General features: G+C 49.7%; 7 protein-coding genes and 1 non-coding gene across 8 annotated transcripts; 2 read left to right on the top strand and 6 right to left on the bottom strand.

Annotated features, from left to right (window-relative positions):
• Window positions 1-172: 172 nt before the first annotated feature.
• Window positions 173-1,005, bottom strand: V8C40DRAFT_20809 (uncharacterized protein). Its single transcript, XM_083212076.1, has one exon. It carries the CDS (start codon window positions 772-774, stop codon window positions 319-321), a length of 456 nt encoding a protein of 151 aa, XP_083079753.1. The 5' UTR covers window positions 775-1,005; the 3' UTR covers window positions 173-318.
• Window positions 929-1,738, top strand: V8C40DRAFT_231561 (DUF3602 domain-containing protein). The gene has a single exon (XM_083212949.1). It carries the CDS (start codon window positions 938-940, stop codon window positions 1,355-1,357), a length of 420 nt encoding a protein of 139 aa, XP_083079752.1. The 5' UTR covers window positions 929-937; the 3' UTR covers window positions 1,358-1,738.
• Window positions 1,739-2,523: 785 nt separating this feature from the next.
• On the bottom strand, window positions 2,524-4,245 carry V8C40DRAFT_261021 (uncharacterized protein; the record flags this gene model as incomplete). The annotated part of the gene is made up of 2 exons (XM_083219211.1): window positions 2,524-3,023; window positions 3,942-4,245. 2 exons carry the CDS (start codon window positions 4,243-4,245, stop codon window positions 2,524-2,526), a joined length of 804 nt encoding a protein of 267 aa, XP_083079751.1.
• A 1,207-nt stretch (window positions 4,246-5,452) lies between these two features.
• Window positions 5,453-6,223, bottom strand: V8C40DRAFT_279617 (uncharacterized protein; the record flags this gene model as incomplete). The annotated part of the gene is made up of 1 exon (XM_083221261.1): window positions 5,453-6,223. One exon carries the CDS (start codon window positions 6,221-6,223, stop codon window positions 5,453-5,455), a length of 771 nt encoding a protein of 256 aa, XP_083079750.1.
• A 2,718-nt stretch (window positions 6,224-8,941) lies between these two features.
• On the bottom strand, window positions 8,942-11,309 carry V8C40DRAFT_231557 (actin family). The gene is made up of 4 exons (XM_083212948.1): window positions 10,689-11,309; window positions 10,165-10,620; window positions 9,794-10,108; window positions 8,942-9,734 (listed from the first exon to the last, which is right to left on the bottom strand). The coding sequence occupies exons 1-4, from the start codon at window positions 10,995-10,997 to the stop codon at window positions 9,672-9,674; spliced, it is 1,143 nt and encodes a 380-aa protein (XP_083079749.1). The 5' UTR covers window positions 10,998-11,309; the 3' UTR covers window positions 8,942-9,671.
• Window positions 8,943-9,031, bottom strand: V8C40DRAFT_t16. The gene has a single exon. It is a non-coding gene; the product is annotated as a tRNA-Val (tRNA).
• A 167-nt stretch (window positions 11,310-11,476) lies between the features above and the next one.
• Window positions 11,477-14,776, top strand: V8C40DRAFT_231552 (MBP1 family protein). The gene is made up of 2 exons (XM_083212947.1): window positions 11,477-11,748; window positions 12,052-14,776. Exons 1-2 carry the CDS (start codon window positions 11,698-11,700, stop codon window positions 14,086-14,088), a joined length of 2,088 nt encoding a protein of 695 aa, XP_083079748.1. The 5' UTR covers window positions 11,477-11,697; the 3' UTR covers window positions 14,089-14,776.
• Window positions 14,116-15,701, bottom strand: V8C40DRAFT_231551 (uncharacterized protein). Its single transcript, XM_083212946.1, has one exon. The coding sequence runs from the start codon at window positions 15,370-15,372 to the stop codon at window positions 14,650-14,652; it is 723 nt and encodes a 240-aa protein (XP_083079747.1). The 5' UTR covers window positions 15,373-15,701; the 3' UTR covers window positions 14,116-14,649.
• Window positions 15,702-17,539: the final 1,838 nt, after the last annotated feature.

Genomic DNA, 17,539 nt, shown 5'->3' with positions numbered 1-17,539 from the left:
CCGAAGCGAAAAACCAGCGCAACTCGCTGAGCTCCGGTCGGATCTGGCCACCTCATCCAAGTCGCGACTACAGCGGGTGTACTGGTTGCTCTCATGCTAAATGTGTGGCAAGGACGTGTATATCCCGCGTAGAGATGACTTGGTTAGGTGCGCATATTGGCGGGAGGGGCGCAGTCCCGCTTCAGTCCCAAAATTGCCCACCTGAGGAGCACCAGCGGACGTGAGTGGCCGAGAAAAGCTTGGAAATTAGGTGAGTTGGTACCTAGTAGTGGCAAGGCCATGGAAAAGGGCTTGTTCTTGTTCCTCCTCGATGGGTCTTCAAGGTTGGTCCCCATCAAACCAGCCCGGCTTAAGCATAGCGTTTTGCGGGGGAAAAAAAAAAGAAAAGAAAAAAACGAAGAAAAAAAAACTAGCAGCAGCACGGGATTGGGTGGCATGTTCCAGAAAATGGATCAGCAGGCGGAACCAGCGGTGCGGAGCCAGGGGCAACAATAACGCAACAGGCAAGGGGGAGAAGCAGAGAAGACCGGAGAAAGGATGAGTGAGGCTCGCTGAAAAATTAATTTTGCGGTTGGTCATTAGTGCCGGATGCGTTTTTGGTCTGGTGACTTGCTGGCGTTTTGAGGGGACCTCCATGGTTGTGTGACCTTGATGGTGGAATCTATTTGGTAATTTGGGGGAGACGAAGGGGGGGGCAAGTTGGTATAAGAGGTTGTGAGGGCCTCTTCTCTGGGTTTGAGGTGCTACTGCTTGAGCTACGAAGAGATTTACCATCTTGTTTACTCTACTGTTGAACTGATTGTTCTTTGAATTGAACCTTGACGATATCAATTACAACCCATTGAGCTACTACACCACCAAGCTACAACACTTATATACAACACACACACACAATCACCACACAAATCAACACAACAAAAACAACCAAACCGTCACAATGCCCGTCAACTACGTCTTCACAGAGTCCGCCCCCTCCCAAAACAACTACATCAGATCCGGTCGCGGCGGCGCCGGCAACATTGTCCGCTCCTCAGCCCTCCCTCCCACATCTTCATCCTCCGCCTCCTCCTCAGCATCCCGCCAGCTCCCCAACCAGCGATTCTTCTCTGGCATCGGCGGCGCGGGCAACGTCCACCAGGCCGACAAGCTCCAACCCGCTCTGCTGCGCTCCCTCGAGACCCCCGGCAACCAGAACCCATCGCGGGGCCACGTCGGCCGCGGCGGTGCGGGCAACGTCTACAACCGCAAGCCTAGCGATGCGAGCAGCGTGTCGAGCGCGGGTAGCACTGCGAGCTCTGTTGGCGAGAAGGCGAAGATGTGGGCATCTCGCGTGAGCGGCTCATTCTCACGAAAGTAGAGAAAGATGTCTACACATTTAGCCATCGGTCTACATTTGGTTGAGGATGGAACTGGACTCGAAAAACCAAAAACATATTTAAGCAAAAACTGGCGTTGAGGATACATCACGGCACTGGAAGCCTTTGGGAGAGCGATTTTGATATACACAACACAAAAAAACACACACATAAATCAGTGTGATGGATTAACGATTACGAATATACCCGCCTGGTTTATAGGCTATCTGGGAATTGAATTGGAGTTTTTTTGGAGCAGAATCAAGCAGAATCAAGCAGCACTGAATGGATGCCGCTTTGAGAAGCTAGGCGGAAAAGTTATACAAGAGATATATTAGTTGATAATGCTAAATCAATGCGAACACATTCTACTCGCTCATCAATTTACACTGCACTTCCATCTATTGTGACCATAATGGAGACAGCATGCTACCATTGCTTTCTTATATTATCGCTACGTTTGTGCTCTCGCTGATGAATGACTATCATCACAAAGCTACCCCTCGATGAGTCAAATATCAGTACTAGACCTACCCTGCACCGGATAATCGTGACTCAGGCGAACTCTATGGGTTTCCCACTCCGGCGTGCGTGCTCATTAGTAACGGCTATCAACACGAAAAATGCAGCTTGAATGGCTCGATTGAAACAAAGAATGTACTGAACTAGGCTCGGCATCGACACCCAGCCCCTCGAGTTTGGCTCTCTCAACATCCTGTGTTCCGAATGTAAGACGATAGCTGGCAAAGGTCGAGGTGGTAGCAGCTACTACATACTTACGTAGATAAATATTTGAAGAATCGTGTTGGTAGCAGCAGTTGCTGGCTGGAGACGAAAGCGCAAGAATAATAAGAGAAAAGTAAGAGCGAGTGTATACGGAAAATGGGTGGATGCAGAAACAGACAAGCACAAGTAGTCACCAATCCGTCTTCTAGTAGACTCTTCGTGGACCAGAGGAATGATCTACACATTACCGACCTGTTAATTGTAGAATCGAGAAATTTTCTTGCAATTAATAGACCTGATAGACCAAGTAGGATTTCATTGGTCTAGTTATTGTGCTTCTATGAGTCTCATCAAGGGGATCAAATTTGCAACCGTTCTGTGTATCTTCCACCTCAGGAATCTCAACCATATTGCGCCCCTGTGAAGTATATCCTTCTCCTCTTTATGCAAACTCCTCCTCGACCGAGCCCGGCAAGTCTAGCTCCGCCTCCGTCATGTACAAGTTCGATTCTTTCTTTTCGTCCAACATTCGCGAATAAAGTTGGATGCTTTGGGGAAGCCCACTGCAGGACGCCATTACTTTTTCGATGTCCCGCATCTTGGCCCGGACTGTTTCTCTATCCAGAAACATTTTGTGGTACATCACACCTCGAGTAAAATCCAAAAATCTTTTCACACTGTCGTTGAAGACCACCTCTCCACCCTCAACAGTCCGCTCCCTGGTCTCCTCCTCGTGCCAGAAGAACTCTTTGTCGAGTTCTTTGTCGATTGAAGCCTCTTTCTCAGACTTAGAAGCCTCATCGTTGCCCACTAGCCACTTGGCCGTGGCTATAAAATTTCCGATTGCGCCTCTTAATCCACTGGAGCTCTCGCCCTGCTCGTATGCGTCTGCCATCTTGACGAAATCCTCTTCTTGCTTGTTAAGACGGGTTGGTGAATGTCCTAATAGATGTTAGAAAAGCAATCCAAACTATACATAATTAGGCCAAAGGTTGTAGTAAGCAAATATATCTCTGAATAGCAAATTCTTTCCTATATTACCTTTGGAATCTTATGTGCGATATTGAAGCCTATGGCAGTTACCTATGTGTAAATTTATTTCGAGAGGGAGGAGGAACGGGCTGTTTAAGTACTCAAAAAGGAGGATAAATAGACAAAGAGAAGGAAAAATAAAGAAAGGCGGGGAAGCACACAGAAGAAAATAAAGAAAGACGAGTATAAAGAAAAATAAGGAGGTACAAAGAATAACAGGAAGTAACCAATCCCTGAGTTTCTCTACGTCTGAAAGACCAAGTGCGTGCTATTCATGAACAACTTGAAGCATATAGACGTCAATGTGGCAGATCACGATAACTGGACCCCCTTGCTGTGGGCAGCACGGTCCGGCAACCACTAGCATTGTTGCATTGAGCGCACAAAATGAAGAGGGAAACAAAGAGTGAGTGAATACAGAACGCTGGTTGAAGGAGAAACAAGCAAGCTTATCCACCAGCATCCCCTGATGTAGGCTACTGTGAAATACAAAGACAGTTGACAGCTCATCCACTTGCCAAGCGTAGAACCGAGAATTTTCTTGCAATTCATAAACTAGATAGACCAGAAGTGAGAATTGCTTTCTTCTAGTCGTCGTGCTTCCATAAGCCTCCTCATCAAAAGCACCAAGTCAATAATCATCCCGCGTACCTTGTCGATCCTTGTCCACCTCAAGATCCTCAAACAAATTACGCCCTTGCGGAGCATATCCTTCTCCTATTTATATCGACAGGACGCAAAGGGGTAAGAGTCTACTCGAGTAGTATTCGATCACCTCTAATTGGATAAGCCGTATTCTGTTCTGGATTTGCTGCGGGTCAATCATACCCATACTGCGGAAATCTTCCCCAATGATAGCGGCGTAAGCTTCATGTACCAGCTTAGCCATCTTCCTCTCGTTCTTAAGAATCCTCTCATTGGCCTCTTTCTCCGACTTGAGAGCCTTCTCCAAGGACTCAATCTTGGATTCGAAAGCCTCTCTCTCGGATTTGGAAATCTTAGCGTTGGTCATGAATCTCTTGGCCATGTCTTTGACTTCTTTGAAACTGTCTCTTAATGTTTTCTCGTTGGTCATGGAAACCTTGTTTTTTACATTGGAGTCCTTGTGCTGCTGCTCGTGTGCGTCTGCCATCTTCGCGAAACCCTCTTCTTACTTAGTAAGATACGTTAGTGAATATCCTGGTAGGTGTTAGAAAAGTAATATAAATTATAACTTATATAATTAGGCTAAAGGGTATAGCTACCCAGTGTATCTCTTAACAGCAATTTCTTTTCTGTATTATTTTGGGGTCTTTTGTGCGATATTAAAGTCTGTGATGGTTATATGTAGGTCTATTTCGGAAAGGAGGGAGGAATAAGCTGTTTAAATACTTAAGAAAAGGATAAAAACACAGAAGAGGAAGAACAAAGAAAGACGAGAAGAAACAACGGAGCACAAAGAAAGACAAGAAATAACCAATTACCGAGTTTCTCTACGCCTGAAAGACTGAGCAAAAGACTGAGCACGTGCTATACCTGAAACCAGAGATGGACAAAGGGCTTGGAAACGACATATTTAGATATAGAACGCCGAGAGATTCGTCATTCAATACTGGCTATATGTCAATAACGAGATACAAGTCAGAGAAAGGGGAAGAAGAAACGTTATTTATAATTACTTGTTTCACAACTTATCATCCTAGCGGTTCTCGCATGTGCAACTGAGAATGATAGCAGTAATAGAGCCTTAGTCGAGGCGGATGTAGAGATTGAGGTAAAGGATAAGTTTGGGCGCATGCCATTTCATTTCGCGGCCTCCTCTCCATTCGAACACTGTATTGAACATATCGTGAACAACTTTAAGCATACAGACGTCAATGTGGCAAATCATGATAACTGGACCCCTTTCCTGTGGGCAGAGGGTCGGGCAATCACCACAATATTGTTGTATTGAGCGCACAAAACGCTGATGTATGGGTTCGAGGTCGCGCTTCTGGTACAATCAGCGAGTAGTCGGCGCTAAATATTGAACCGATGTATGCATAGTATGATGCTGCACCCTATAAAACACATCTATGTAGAAGCAGACTATCTAGTATTTAGAAGGGCAACGAGCTTTAACGTCCCATTTCTTTGTAAGTGAGAGAGTACCTGTAAGGAGATGCCGTATGAGCGTCTTCAACATGTAGTAAGTGAGCTAGCGGAGCCATTTGCATATCATCGACTTGACAATTGTAGAATCGAGAATTTTCTTGCAATAACTAGACTAAATAGACTAAATAGACCCAGAGTGGGATTCCATTTGTGTAAACAGTCATTCTGCTTCCGTGAGTCGACAGAATAAACTCCCTGTACCAAAATTAAGCACCCCGAGTCTGACTATTGCCAGTCTCCATCTGAGCCAAAATATCCAGTATATCATCCGATACCGAGCCAATAAACTCTTGACCCATACCGTCCCTGCGCAAGCTTTCAACCAACGTCGAAAGAATATCCTCCGTCGGCAAGCCATTATCCTTTAGCCAGGGGACTCTGACTAAAATTGCCCACCTGATTCTGTTAAGGTCTTGCTCCTGAAGTCTCTTTATAAATTCCTCCTGAAACTTCTTCATAACTTCCTCGATATCCTCCTCCTCAATCTCCTCCTGCTTAATCTTCTCCTCCCCACTCTTACTCTTCTCGATCCCCTCTTCCTCATTCTTATCCTTCTCAACCTTCTCGTTCTCGATCTTATCCTTCTCGATATTCTCTTCCTCGATGTTCTCCCTCTCGATGTTCTTCCTCTCGATCTTGCTCTTTTTGATCCTACCATTTTTGATCTTATCTTCTTCGTTCCTATCCGTCTTCCTCTTTTCTTGAAGTTCGAGGCGGTCGAAGCAAGCTCGACCCTGGCGCTTTATCGCCATCATGGATTCGGCCGCAAGTATATGGAACTGGATTTCCTGCTCATTCTTACCCTCACTGTGGGTCTCTTCCCGAATAATGTCGAGGAAAGCTTTCTTCCTGGAGTTGTACTCCTCCTCGTCTTTGTCCAAAAATGCGTTGACTTTTTGATCAAGCGCTCTCTTATTGAACCTGATAGTCCCAGAATAGGCAGTGGAGCTCTCGGGCTGCTCGTGTGCGTCTCCCATTTTTACGAAATCCTCTTGGCTCGCTGAAAGGCGCCGGTTTGTGTCCTGGTGGGTATCAAAAAGCAATTTAAGCTGTAGGTGAAGCGTCGTATCTGGCATATATCCGTCAGTGGCAGGTTCTTGCTGTGTGACTTTTGAGTCTTACCTGTAATGTCGAAACCTCTGGTGATTATCTGTAGATTCATCTCGGAAAGAGGATAATTGAACAGTTTATATAGGCAAAGGATAACAGCATGAAGAGAGGTAGAAACAGAGAAAAAGGAGAGGAAACAAGGGAATAACAAAGGAACAAAGAAAGAACAAAGAAAGATAAGAAGACGTAAGCAATCTCCAATTCTGTCTACCGCTGAAAGACTACTCAGATGCCAAAAAAAGGAAATGTGTTCAACAGGCTGCAATAAAAGACAAACAAAACTCTCTGCCCAAGAACCAATCAATCCTGTGGTATCATAGACAATGTCGGACAAGACGAACCAAAACCAATAACCGCTTGAAAGAATCCAACAAAGGAACCTTTTCCCTTAACTCTATTCGCTGACTGCAAACCCCCAAACAGGTTTCCTTCGACAAAGAACCACCACGGCGTCTCGCTGGAGAGGCAAGATATCCATTGACACCGAATCAAATGCCTCTGCGAGCAATCTCCCCATGAGACCGAAACTCTCGTCTCTTTTTCTTTTGAACCCATCATTCATCACGTGGTGACCTTCTCCAAGACCACATGTACATTTTGAGGCGCTGCGCAAGATTTAAGATCCTGTCCACCAAGTTTTCAAAGTTCCGGAGACCTTCGCCATAGTACTCTATGATGATTCGCCTCGCCCGTGTCTCGTTGCTCATGGCTGTCGTTCTCGTCGGGATCCTCATGTACTCCATTTATGTGCGGTTGCTCCATGGGTTGGCCTGACGCATCTTTATCATCCTCGTCTGAGTGCTCATCTTGGCCAGCTTCCTCACCCTCGTGGGAATGCCCGTTTACGCCATTTATGCCATTTATACCGTTTTGTCTCGGACGTTGATTTCCATTTATGCCATTGATACCATTGAGTCTCGGAGGTTGATCTCCATTAATGCCATTGATACCGTTGAGTCTCGGAAGTTGATTTCCATTTATACCATTCACACCATTGTGTCTCGGAGGTTGATTTCCATTTATACCATTTATACCGTTTTGTATTGGACGCTGATTTCCATTGATACCATTTATACCGATTAGTCTCGGATGCCGAGTTGGCTCAGGGGGAACAGGGAACCCGCGCCACATGCGTTGCTGTAAGCGTTGCTCTATCCAAGATGGGTCATCGATTCCCATAGGATCGGGCTCATGATGACGTTGCCTCTAGCTTCCCAGCGACTGAGCTTGCAAAGCTTCGTAACGGGCTCGTGAACGGGCTAGTCGATCTTGTTCTTGTCTGATTGCACGAACCATCGCCCCTCTGTCCACAGAAGACGATCTGTTACGGGGATGGAAAGCTGAATGAGGGCGTGGGTGATGGACTTCTGGACCATTAGGTGGCTCAAGGTGACGTGGGTATGGGCGATGACCTTCTCGACTATGAGATGGCTCATGGTGACGTGAATTTTGGCGATATTCTTCTGCACTATGAGGTGGCTCACGGTGAAGTTGCTCCGAGGCCCCCTGCCTCCCAGCACGGAAACGAGATCGTGGTGCAGGGGCTCCTATTCTTCGTCTGGCTTCTTCTGTTTGTCGTCTTAGTCGTTCTTGTATTTGTCGTCTTTGGTCTTCGTGAATTTCTACTACTCGTCGTCTGACTTCTTCATCTTGAATTTCTTCTGCTCGTCGTCTGAAGTCTTCTTCTCTTTCTGCTCGTCGTCTTTCTGCTAGTCGGGTTTCTGCTCGTTGTACTCCTCCTCCTCCTAGTCTGTATTCTTCTTCTAGTTGTCTTTCTGCTCGTAGTACTCCTCCTCCTCCTCGTCTGTATTCTTCTTCTAGTCGTCTTTCCACTCGTCTGAGTTCGTCTCTTTCTATGTCTCGGTTTATTTGTTCTTGTCTTTCTGCTTGTCGTCTTTCTAATTCTCGTCTGAGTTCTTCTCTTTCTTCTGAGGGTAGTGTTATTTCTACTTCTCTTATTGCACGAGATACACCCCCTGTATCCAAAGCAGACAGTATGTTAGCGTATCTCCGAGCGCGTTCTCTCTGAATGCGTGAATTGCGTTCTCTCTGAGCGGGTGTATGTGAGTTATCTCCTTCTGGACCATTAGGCGGCGCCGGTGCGTTCCCGTTTGTCTCGGGAGGCGATTCGTCGGTAGCATGAGGGGCCATGTCTGAAGATACCAGTCACTGATAGACTGCTTCAAATCATTATTTGTTCGTCTCTTACTAGTGATGAGAGGTTCTAAAATCTTTTGGATAGTTCAACTATAATCTCGAGAATAAAGATAACGATGGAGGCTGGGCAAAGAATGTATGTAGAAGAGAGGAGAGAAAGAAGAGAAAAATAGAAAGCAAAACACGTTGCCATAACTTAACAATAGAAAGTTTGAATGCGTGGTCTGAGTAGATGCAGCAGCTATTCAACTGAGTGGCAGCTGCTATGATCAACAGAGTTTCGAGTTGAGCGAAAGTGCATCCACCATCCCATAAACTCCCAACGCCTGCTATATTCAGCAACAGCTTCATGATTTGTCTGCTCTCTCAAGTGTTGAGAATACCAAGTACAAAAAAGAAGATGGAAAGCAAGTCTCCAAAAAAGGATAGTGATCTCGCCCGGGCTCGAACCGGGGACCTTTTCGGTGGTGTCAACTAAACTGTTAACGAAATGTCATGACCAACTAGACCACGAAACCATTCTATCAAAGGACTTGATGCTATTCCGCCCACGCACAATTCACATACAAACCTTTCGCCCTCAAAGCACAAAAAGATGAAAAGAAAGAGGAAAACAGTCATTCAACTCAGCATAACCTCATGAATTATCGACACACGTTACAGAGTGCAAAAAAGTGCTCCCCCCAGCTACTACATAAAAACCATCACTCAACCACCCCCCAATCCAACCATCAACTGCAAATCGGGGTATCATTAGGCTCCCTTCATCTAGGTAATCAGACAAAGCCCTACAACTCCCTCGGTCTAATGCCCGCTCGCTCCCTGTAAAAGAATCCCTCCCGTCTCTGTATCATAAACCAAGTTCTTTGTTTTCGTGAGAAGAAGAGGAAAAAAAGAAAATTAGTTGTACACCCACCAGCTGACTTCTAACCTCTGGGAAATATCATCATTTTCTCTCTCTCTTCTTTACCCCCCTTTTTTTATTCTTTGGTCTCCTTTGGTACCGGAGCAAATTTTGCCAGACCTGCCGCGTCAGCTACGGCCCATCTTTGAGAAATGTTTAGTATTACTGCGCGCTCTCTTGAACCAAAGCAGCCAGACGTGAAATGACGACTCTCGCTCTCCTTTATGCCGATACGCCCGCTTCCATTTCGTGAATCATGTGAATTTTGTGTGGATAATATCCGGGTTTTCGTGCCAATCATCAATGCTCACCAGCATCTGTTTCACTCGTTAGTAAGGCAAATTTACTTGCTTAGTTAAATCCACGGGCCGCTTACCTTGCGGAAGGTGCTCAAGCCAGCGAGAATGCTTCCTCCGATCCATGTAGAGTATTTACGCTCTGGGGGCGCAAAGATCTTTATCCTCATGTCCTTGACCGCGAGCTTCTGTAGCTCCGTCAGGAGTCGATCACCAAAGCCCTTTGTCAGCGTGCTGCCTCCGGATAGGACAATGTTGCTGTAGAGCGATTTTCGTAGATCCAGATCAGTGCGGCTGATGGCATCAACTACGATCTGGTGTACACCAGGATACTCCTGGCCGATGATTTCGGGATCAAACAGAATCTCAGGAGCTCTAAATCGCTCAGCGCCAATCTATTGAAAGGGTCAGTATGCGGAAGAGTGGTAAGGAAAAGAGCTACCAAAGTCACCTTTAGCTTGTGGCCGTCTGGCAAGACGTATTCGGCAAACTTGCTCTCGTTGGGCTTCACCCCGATCCAGTCCCTCTCCTCCTTCTTGGGGTCGTGTGCCACATATGACACGCTCTCCTTGATCAGTCGAACAACCTCCTTCTCAGCACTCGTGTGGAAAATGTAGCCGCTCTTGCGCAGCAGCGTCTGTAGATACTCAGTCACATCTCGGCCCGCAACGTCAATCCGCTGTATGCTGCTGGGCATGGCAAAGCCCTCGTAGACAGGCACCGCATGCGACACGCCGTCGCCAGAGTCGAGGACGATACCCGTCGTCCGGCCACTGGCGTATAGCGACAGCACGGCCTGGATGGACGTGTGCAGCGCGGGGACGTTGAACGTCTCAAACAGGATCTGGGCGGCCGTGTCGCGGTTGCTCCGTGGATTCAGAGGAGGCTCTGTCAGCAAAACTGGGTGCTGCGGTGGGTGTCAGCGGCCTTTCTTCTCTTCCGTCACTGTTGTGGTTGTTTCGTTTGTGGACAAACCTCCTCGCTCAGCGTCTTGAGCCCCTCGCCATACACATACTCCCAAATTCGCTCCATGTCGTCCCAATCAGTCACGACGCCGTGCTCCAACGGATAATGGATCTTGAGCAAGCCCCTCAACTCGTTGGACGCCTTGTTCCCTATAAACAAATCACCCTCCAGCGCGCCGGCCAGGACTCGCAGGTGCTTCGGCCGGCCGACCCACGAGGGGAAGAAGCATTTGGGCAGATCCTCCCCTGCGAAACCAGCGCGGATGGTGCCCGAGCCGTTGTCCAGCACAATTGGGGCATTGTGCAGTATTTCCGTCATCTTGGCGTTCTGAGCCCAAAGAAGCACTTTGCGGCTACGTCGTTGCCGTCCTCCTCGGCGTTGGCTCCCCCTTTAATTTCGTCCTTGGTGGCCGCCACTTGGTGTTGCTGAACAGAGTTGCGTCGCTTTGCTTTTGCCCGGCCCTTCGATCACAGCGTCCGCAGCATTGGCGACGTCTGGAAGCCTTGGGTAGCAGCCTTGGGTAGCCTTGTCGGATATCACGATTCCCGTCGGGTTGGAGGCCTTGCAGGTTCACCAGCTCCAAAGTTGTGGTCGAGGGTGATTGGCCATGTCTCGTCCCCAGTAATGCACATCACTGGAATATGGAGCTCAGCTACCAGCCACACCCGCCCGCCAATTGTCCGCCCAAGCGCAAGCCACACCCGCATCACGTGGGGCTGCCCGCCGCTTTTTGCTTGTGGCTGTGGCGCCTCAGGCAGGAAAGGGCCTGTTAAAGTGGTTTCGCGTCTGCCGCGTCTCCTCAACCACCGACCGCGTCGCAGACGTGACAATTTGACAATTTGCTTCCAGCTTCCTCAATCTGCCGTATGGAGAGGCATCAAGCGCTGTGCATGACCCCGACAAGCGACTCTTTCGTGCCATAGCAGCTTCACCAGCGATCGCACCTTCGCCCTGCCGGAATTGACCCTGCGTGCGACCCTCGTTTGTTGATATTTGTGTCGGATTCGCCATCGCCGAGATGGTCAAGGCCAGTGCAGGAACCGGCATTTTCAGTGCCACGTACAGTGGAGTAAGCGATCCCCAGTGAATCTTGGATGCGGCAAACATGTGCGGGAAGCTTGGTTGTTGGATACGGGCCCTCAATTGGGGTGCATGGAGGCGTGGGAGTCACAGATATCCAGCCATCAAATATCAAGCTCTCCATCATCAATCGCAAAGGGGGGGAAGGGGGAAGCTATGATGGTCGTCTGGGAGCTCCCCCCTCCCTACTTTTATTTGCTTTTCATTTGTTCAACACCGCAAAGCCCAACTTGAAATTGAAAAAGACTATCTACATTGCCCAACACAAACTAATTACTTCTCTCTCCTGCAGATTCCCGTTTATGAATTCCAATTCGGCGGCGACCTAAAAGAACATGTCATGCGAAGGAGGCACGATGACTGGATCAACGCAACACACATCTTGAAAGCCGCAGGCTTCGATAAACCCGCCCGAACGAGAATCCTAGAAAGAGACGTGCAGAAGGATGTTCACGAAAAGATTCAGGGTGGCTACGGCAAATATCAGGGAACATGGATCCCCCTCGAAGCCGGCGAGGCCCTCGCTCAGCGGCACAGCGTCTATGACCGAATACGGCCCATCTTCGAGTTCGTCCCAGGAAACGAGAGCCCCCCTCCCGCTCCTAGGCATGCCAGCAAGCCTAAAGCACCAAAGTCCCGTCCTCCGCTTCCCAAATGGAATTCGGGTAGGTCAAAGGCCGCAGGCATGGCTCCTAGCGTCACTAACGCAGCGGCAGCCGCCATGCCAGTTGTCGAAGAGTACGAGAACAGTGAGAGCGTCATGGCGGGCGTGGAAGACGACACGCCGGACAACCTCACCGTGGCTTCGGCTTCGTACGTTGCCGATGATGATCGCTACGACATGGGCCACATGTCCACTGGCCACCGAAAAAGAAAGAGAGAAGAGCAGTTACAGGACCTCACAGAGCAGCAGCATGCCGTGTATGGCGATGAGCTTCTGGACTATTTCCTCCTTTCTAGAAATGAGCAGCCAGCAGTCAAGCCCGATCCGCCGCCAAACTTCCAGCCCAACTGGCTTATTGATGCAGAGAACCACACGGCCCTGCACTGGGCTTCCGCTATGGGCGACGTGGACGTGATCAAGCAGCTCAAGAGATTCAATGCAGACGTTGCCGTCCGCAACATTCGCGGCGAGACACCATTTATGCGATCAGTCAACTTCACAAACTGCTACGACAAGCAGACGTTCCCCTCCGTCATGAAGGAGCTCTTTGAGACAGTGGATGTTAGGGACAGCCAGGGATGCACCGTCATCCACCATGCAGCCATCATGAAGAACGGCCGCGTCTACAGCCCATCGTGCTCAAGATACTACCTGGACAACATACTGAATAAGCTGCAGGAGGCGCTGGAGCCGAGTGCCTTCCAGCGGCTCATTGACGTGCAGGACACTGACGGAAACACAGCGCTGCATCTCGCTGCCCTGCGCAACGCTAGGAAATGCATTCGTGCGCTGCTGGGCCGCAATGCCTCGACGGACATTCCCAACAACGACGGGGTCCGCGCAGAAGATCTCATCATGGAGCTCAATGCTCAAAAGAAGGACCGTGGGCCACAGCGGTCATCTTCTCCCTTTGCGCCGGATTCCCAGCGGCGCGCCACCTTTAGGGACGCCTTCTCGGGTGCGGGCGACAAGGCGCGGAAGCCCCCTTTGTCCTTCCAATCAGCGGCGGCCACGACGGTTCAGTCGCGCATCTCCCCGCTCATTATGGAAAAGTTTCAGCTGCTCGCGAAAAGCTATGACGAGGAGTGGCACGAAAAGGACGTGGCAGAGGCCGAGGCCCGGCGCATCTTGACAAACACCCAGGCCGAGCTGAACGCCGTACGGCAGCAAATCACGGAGCTCGAAGCTCAGCTCGAACCAGACGACGTGGCTGCCAAGGTCATGAGCGAGGCTAACCTCGTCAGGCACAACGTGCTGTCCCTAATTACCCACCAAAACAGGTTGCATATCCACCAGACGGTGGAAAACGAAATGAGCAAGCTGAACGGCGATGGCAGCAGCAGCAGTAATCCCAACAACAACCCAAGCATGCAGGACGACTCTTACGAGGAACGGCTTACTCTCGCGCGACAGCTCAGCCAGATGCTTATGGAGCAGCGGCAGGCAGAGACGGAATACGTCGACGCCCTAAGCATGGTGGGTGTCGGCGACAAGATCGAAAAGTACCGCCGCCTGCTGAAGCGCTGCCTCGATTCCAAAGACGGCGAGGTCCTGGACGCGAATCTCGACAGCCTGATTGACATGATGGAGGAGGAGCGCGAAGTACATGACATGGACGGGTCGACAACAGCGGGGGGTGAGCCGATGGATTTTGCAGTTCTGTGATGATTTATTTTTATATTTTTTTTCTCCCCCCATGTTTCTTTTTTCGTTTTTTCTTCACACCTCCACGGAGAGCGTGTGTCTGAGAGCCAAAAACATCAAGATGGATGGCAAGACGATGACGAAATGCCAAAAATGGAGATGCGCGAAGGGGAGTAAAGAGAAAGGAGAAGATGTTGCGCTCTTGAATCGCAAAAGTTCCACCCTCTTTTCCTCTTTGCCTCTCCCAAGGACATCCTTGAAGAATTTGTCCCTTTTTTTAGAGGTCATCAAGCTACCCCGGCTTACTCTCTCCATCTCTCTTTTTTTCTCGAGTAGCCGAGGGACATCAGATAATGTGCTTTTACCACGTCAGGGTGGTGGGCAGCTTACTGCCCAACTACTAGCGGTAGTGAGAGCATCTATGAAGGACGTCGTCGTTGTGTTTTTTTTTCTCTAGCGGTTTACGTGGGTGGTTACCTACCTAGGTCATCTTCTTGTAAGAGCAAGTATATAGCAAGTTGTCGAGCGGAGCGCATATAACACTAAAGGAACGACTCGTGGGGGCGGATCCGGCGCCGGTGGTTAACAGTTTTTTTTACATACTCTTTGGCTTTTCTTCTCCATCTTCAGATATCTTGCCGGGACGCTAGTATATCTTACTGAATCGACTGGCTTTATCAAGCACGCCAATAGAATTTTGTGACGAGCATTTTGCAACTGATTCATGATGGTGCTGTGACGATCAGGAAAAAAAAAGCAACACGTAAAAAAACAGGCCGCGGCCCTCGGCCCGGCATATTCGGACGTGGGAGTTCTGTGGAGCCCGAGTGCGCCGGGTACAGAGTCACGGCATCTCATGCAACCCTGATGACCCTCCATGGGTATAAGATGATCATGACAAGCGCTTCGCCTTTCGTATATCGTATGTCGTATGCGCGGCGCGATGAATAGGACCTGACACGAAAAAAAACGACGTCTTTCCAGATTTGCGCGCGGCCTAGGCTTGACTTGGGAAACGGGTGGCCACCTCGGGCCCGACTTGGCCCAGCCTTCTCCGGAGACGGTGGCCGGGCAGCTCGGACCGCATCCAACCAAATGGCCAGGCGTCCAGATGCCAAGCATTTCTCCTCGCGTGAGATTATGAGGCGACAAGAGCAATGACATTCCGTTCCGCAACGAGAACGATAGGCTCCGCAACATGGGTGAAATTTCTAAACACCTAGGACTCATCACCACCATCGTCCCAACCTCTTCAGGATGAAGGAGACCAATGAATGATGGAAATAGCAGCTCCGAGTCAAACATCAAAGGCCGACGACACAGGCCCGGTCATGGGTCTGCCGGAGCTGGTGGGACTGGGTATTACCGCTTCAGGGAGGAGCTAGCCGGCGACCGGCTCAGGCGGCTTGCATAGTATGGGCGTCAGGTGAGCAGCTGAGTCAGGGCGCCTGTATAAATACACCGTAAGCTGGCGGAGATGACTGGTCGAGCATTAGACGCCATGATGGCTCTCCGTATAAGTCGCTTAGGAACGAGGCCAATTGCTGTTCCTCTGAATGCCATCTCGACGCACTGGCGTCATAGGAACAACTAGCGAGTCATGTCAGGTACAACAGATAAACGTCTGAGCTTAGCCATACCTTATGTAACTCTGCCGTGCCTTGTTGCTGCGGAACATGATCATCCCGCATCCAATCGCTTTGTCATGGCGAATCGGTGTAATTACATTCTCAGCTCCTGCGGCGGCGCCCACCTCACGACTGGCTCAGGTAGGATGGCTGCCGTTTTTGTATATCTGATAAAGATTCTCGGGCCCTATTGTGCAGAGCGTATTGGCTTGTGAAAGTCCAATGACCAGGCCAACATGCAGTCTAATGCGGTGAAACACAAGTCACGAGGCCTTGTCTAGGACTTGCTATGCCGGCACTTGTGAGGGGAGAAAAGGTAGCGTATCCGTGAAACAATGCCAGGGAGTCGACAGAATAAGAGACATCTTGACCATGTAGTAGTCAGGCAGAGAGACAAAACTATTGCAGCTGAACCATCGATAGATGCCCGATAGCCTGCAGATGGCTCCACCAACATTTCGGACAGAAACACTCAGCCGGACCAATATCAGCAGCAATGAAACTGAGACCCCCCACACAAGTGCGTAGCATGACTTCTGCAGCCATCTAGACGAACTCTCACCGTCAAAGTGGCAAAGAGCAGAGGCACGATATGTTGATCGCCTAGAGGCGGATGCTTGTCGACCTGAAAATAGCTTTGGATATCAAGTAATGACCCTCTGCCCCACGTAAACAACGAGGCAAGCCGACGTGGCATCCAGCAATGGAGACTCGATATTACTAGTGGTTCACCTGCGGTTGCACAAACGCGGTGGAGGTCATCATGTGGTAGAGTTTTGAGGGCTTGGGGGCGAATTGAGCGTGGCATACATGCTTGACTGGCGCCGAGTACGGGGTAATATCAATTACTCTTCTCCAATAGAGCCATGTATCAGCGGAGCGTAAGGGTAGGAGTAGGAGCAGCAAGTCAAGGTGGGATCCGCCAAACTATGCAGGTAGCTCGTACCAAGTTTAACTGTGCGTTGAGACCCGGACGGTGAGGAGGTTTTCCCGTCTGCAAGTCGTGATTTGCTGCGTCGCCCATGCTAGCGCTGGCAACGAATGTGGCACCACGAGATAGCGCCTGCAAAATCGACAAATGTCATCCAGAGACGCCCAGATTCAGCAGCTAGGCGGTAAAGCCCTGGAGCGTGCCAATTTAAACCATGAAGAGGAAGAGGTTAATAACATGCTGACGAGCGGGGGAGGGGTACCCCAATCGCTGTAAGGCTGACGGAAACACCCCAAACGGAGGAGTCGGCGTTTTGTACAAGCAGGCAAGACAAGTCGACGTCTTGCTGGGAACATGGCAGAACTGGGCACACCCGCTTTCGCCGCTGATGGCACGGCGGCCCAAGCTGACTTGCTGACACAGCATACTGGCATGATGCATCAGGGAGAAGAAGCAGGGCAAAAGAGTCCCTAGCTCAGACAACGGAGCTTTTCCCACGGATGCACGGTCACGATCACGGTCAGCCGTGGTGGGGAGGAGCAAGAGAAGAGCTAGGGCAAGAATGCACTAAGTGAGAGTCGGATTGAAGCTGATCCGTCGAGAGTTGTGTCACACACTGCCCAAATGAAGATAGCTTGCTGATGCCCGATCCATGCGGTGCATTGCTAGACTACTGTACGAGTAAGTATCCGCAGTGTCGAGGGAAAGCAGCCCGTCGCTGCGTCGTGGGCGCAATCTGTACAGGTACGAGTACATACACTGCAGGTGTCTTGGAGCAACACTGGCGTGGTGGTGCTAGCATGCTGGCGTGCATACTCTGAACCCTTTCGAGACAAGCAAGTACACATGCATACTTGGAGTGTGATGCTAGTGTGCGTCAAAATGGAGGTCTGGCTGCAGAGCCGCAGCGGTC

Source organism: Trichoderma camerunense (assembly GCF_050948025.1).
Source record: "Trichoderma camerunense strain CBS 138272 chromosome Unknown V8C40scaffold_1, whole genome shotgun sequence".
NCBI classification, from domain to species: domain Eukaryota; kingdom Fungi; phylum Ascomycota; class Sordariomycetes; order Hypocreales; family Hypocreaceae; genus Trichoderma; species Trichoderma camerunense.
The sequence above is the reverse complement of the archived record's forward strand: the minus strand, read 5'-3'. Positions and strand labels throughout refer to the sequence as shown.

Coding starts and splice junctions, on each gene's coding strand:
- V8C40DRAFT_20809 (XM_083212076.1), bottom strand. CDS start 774: ATGGTAAATCTCTTCGTAGCTCAAGCAGTAGCACCTCAAACCCAGAGA.
- V8C40DRAFT_231561 (XM_083212949.1), top strand. CDS start 938: ATGCCCGTCAACTACGTCTTCACAGAGTCCGCCCCCTCCCAAAACAAC.
- V8C40DRAFT_231557 (XM_083212948.1), bottom strand. CDS start 10,997: ATGACGGAAATACTGCACAATGCCCCAATTGTGCTGGACAACGGCTCG. Junction 10,621..10,688: donor TCAAGACGCTGAGCGAGGAG/GTTTGTCCACAA, acceptor CACCCACCGCAG/CACCCAGTTTTGCTGACAGA. Junction 9,735..9,793: donor GCTTGAGCACCTTCCGCAAG/GTAAGCGGCCCG, acceptor CGAGTGAAACAG/ATGCTGGTGAGCATTGATGA.
- V8C40DRAFT_231552 (XM_083212947.1), top strand. CDS start 11,698: ATGGTCAAGGCCAGTGCAGGAACCGGCATTTTCAGTGCCACGTACAGT. Junction 11,749..12,051: donor TCAGTGCCACGTACAGTGGA/GTAAGCGATCCC, acceptor TCTCTCCTGCAG/ATTCCCGTTTATGAATTCCA.
- V8C40DRAFT_231551 (XM_083212946.1), bottom strand. CDS start 15,372: ATGTTTGACTCGGAGCTGCTATTTCCATCATTCATTGGTCTCCTTCAT.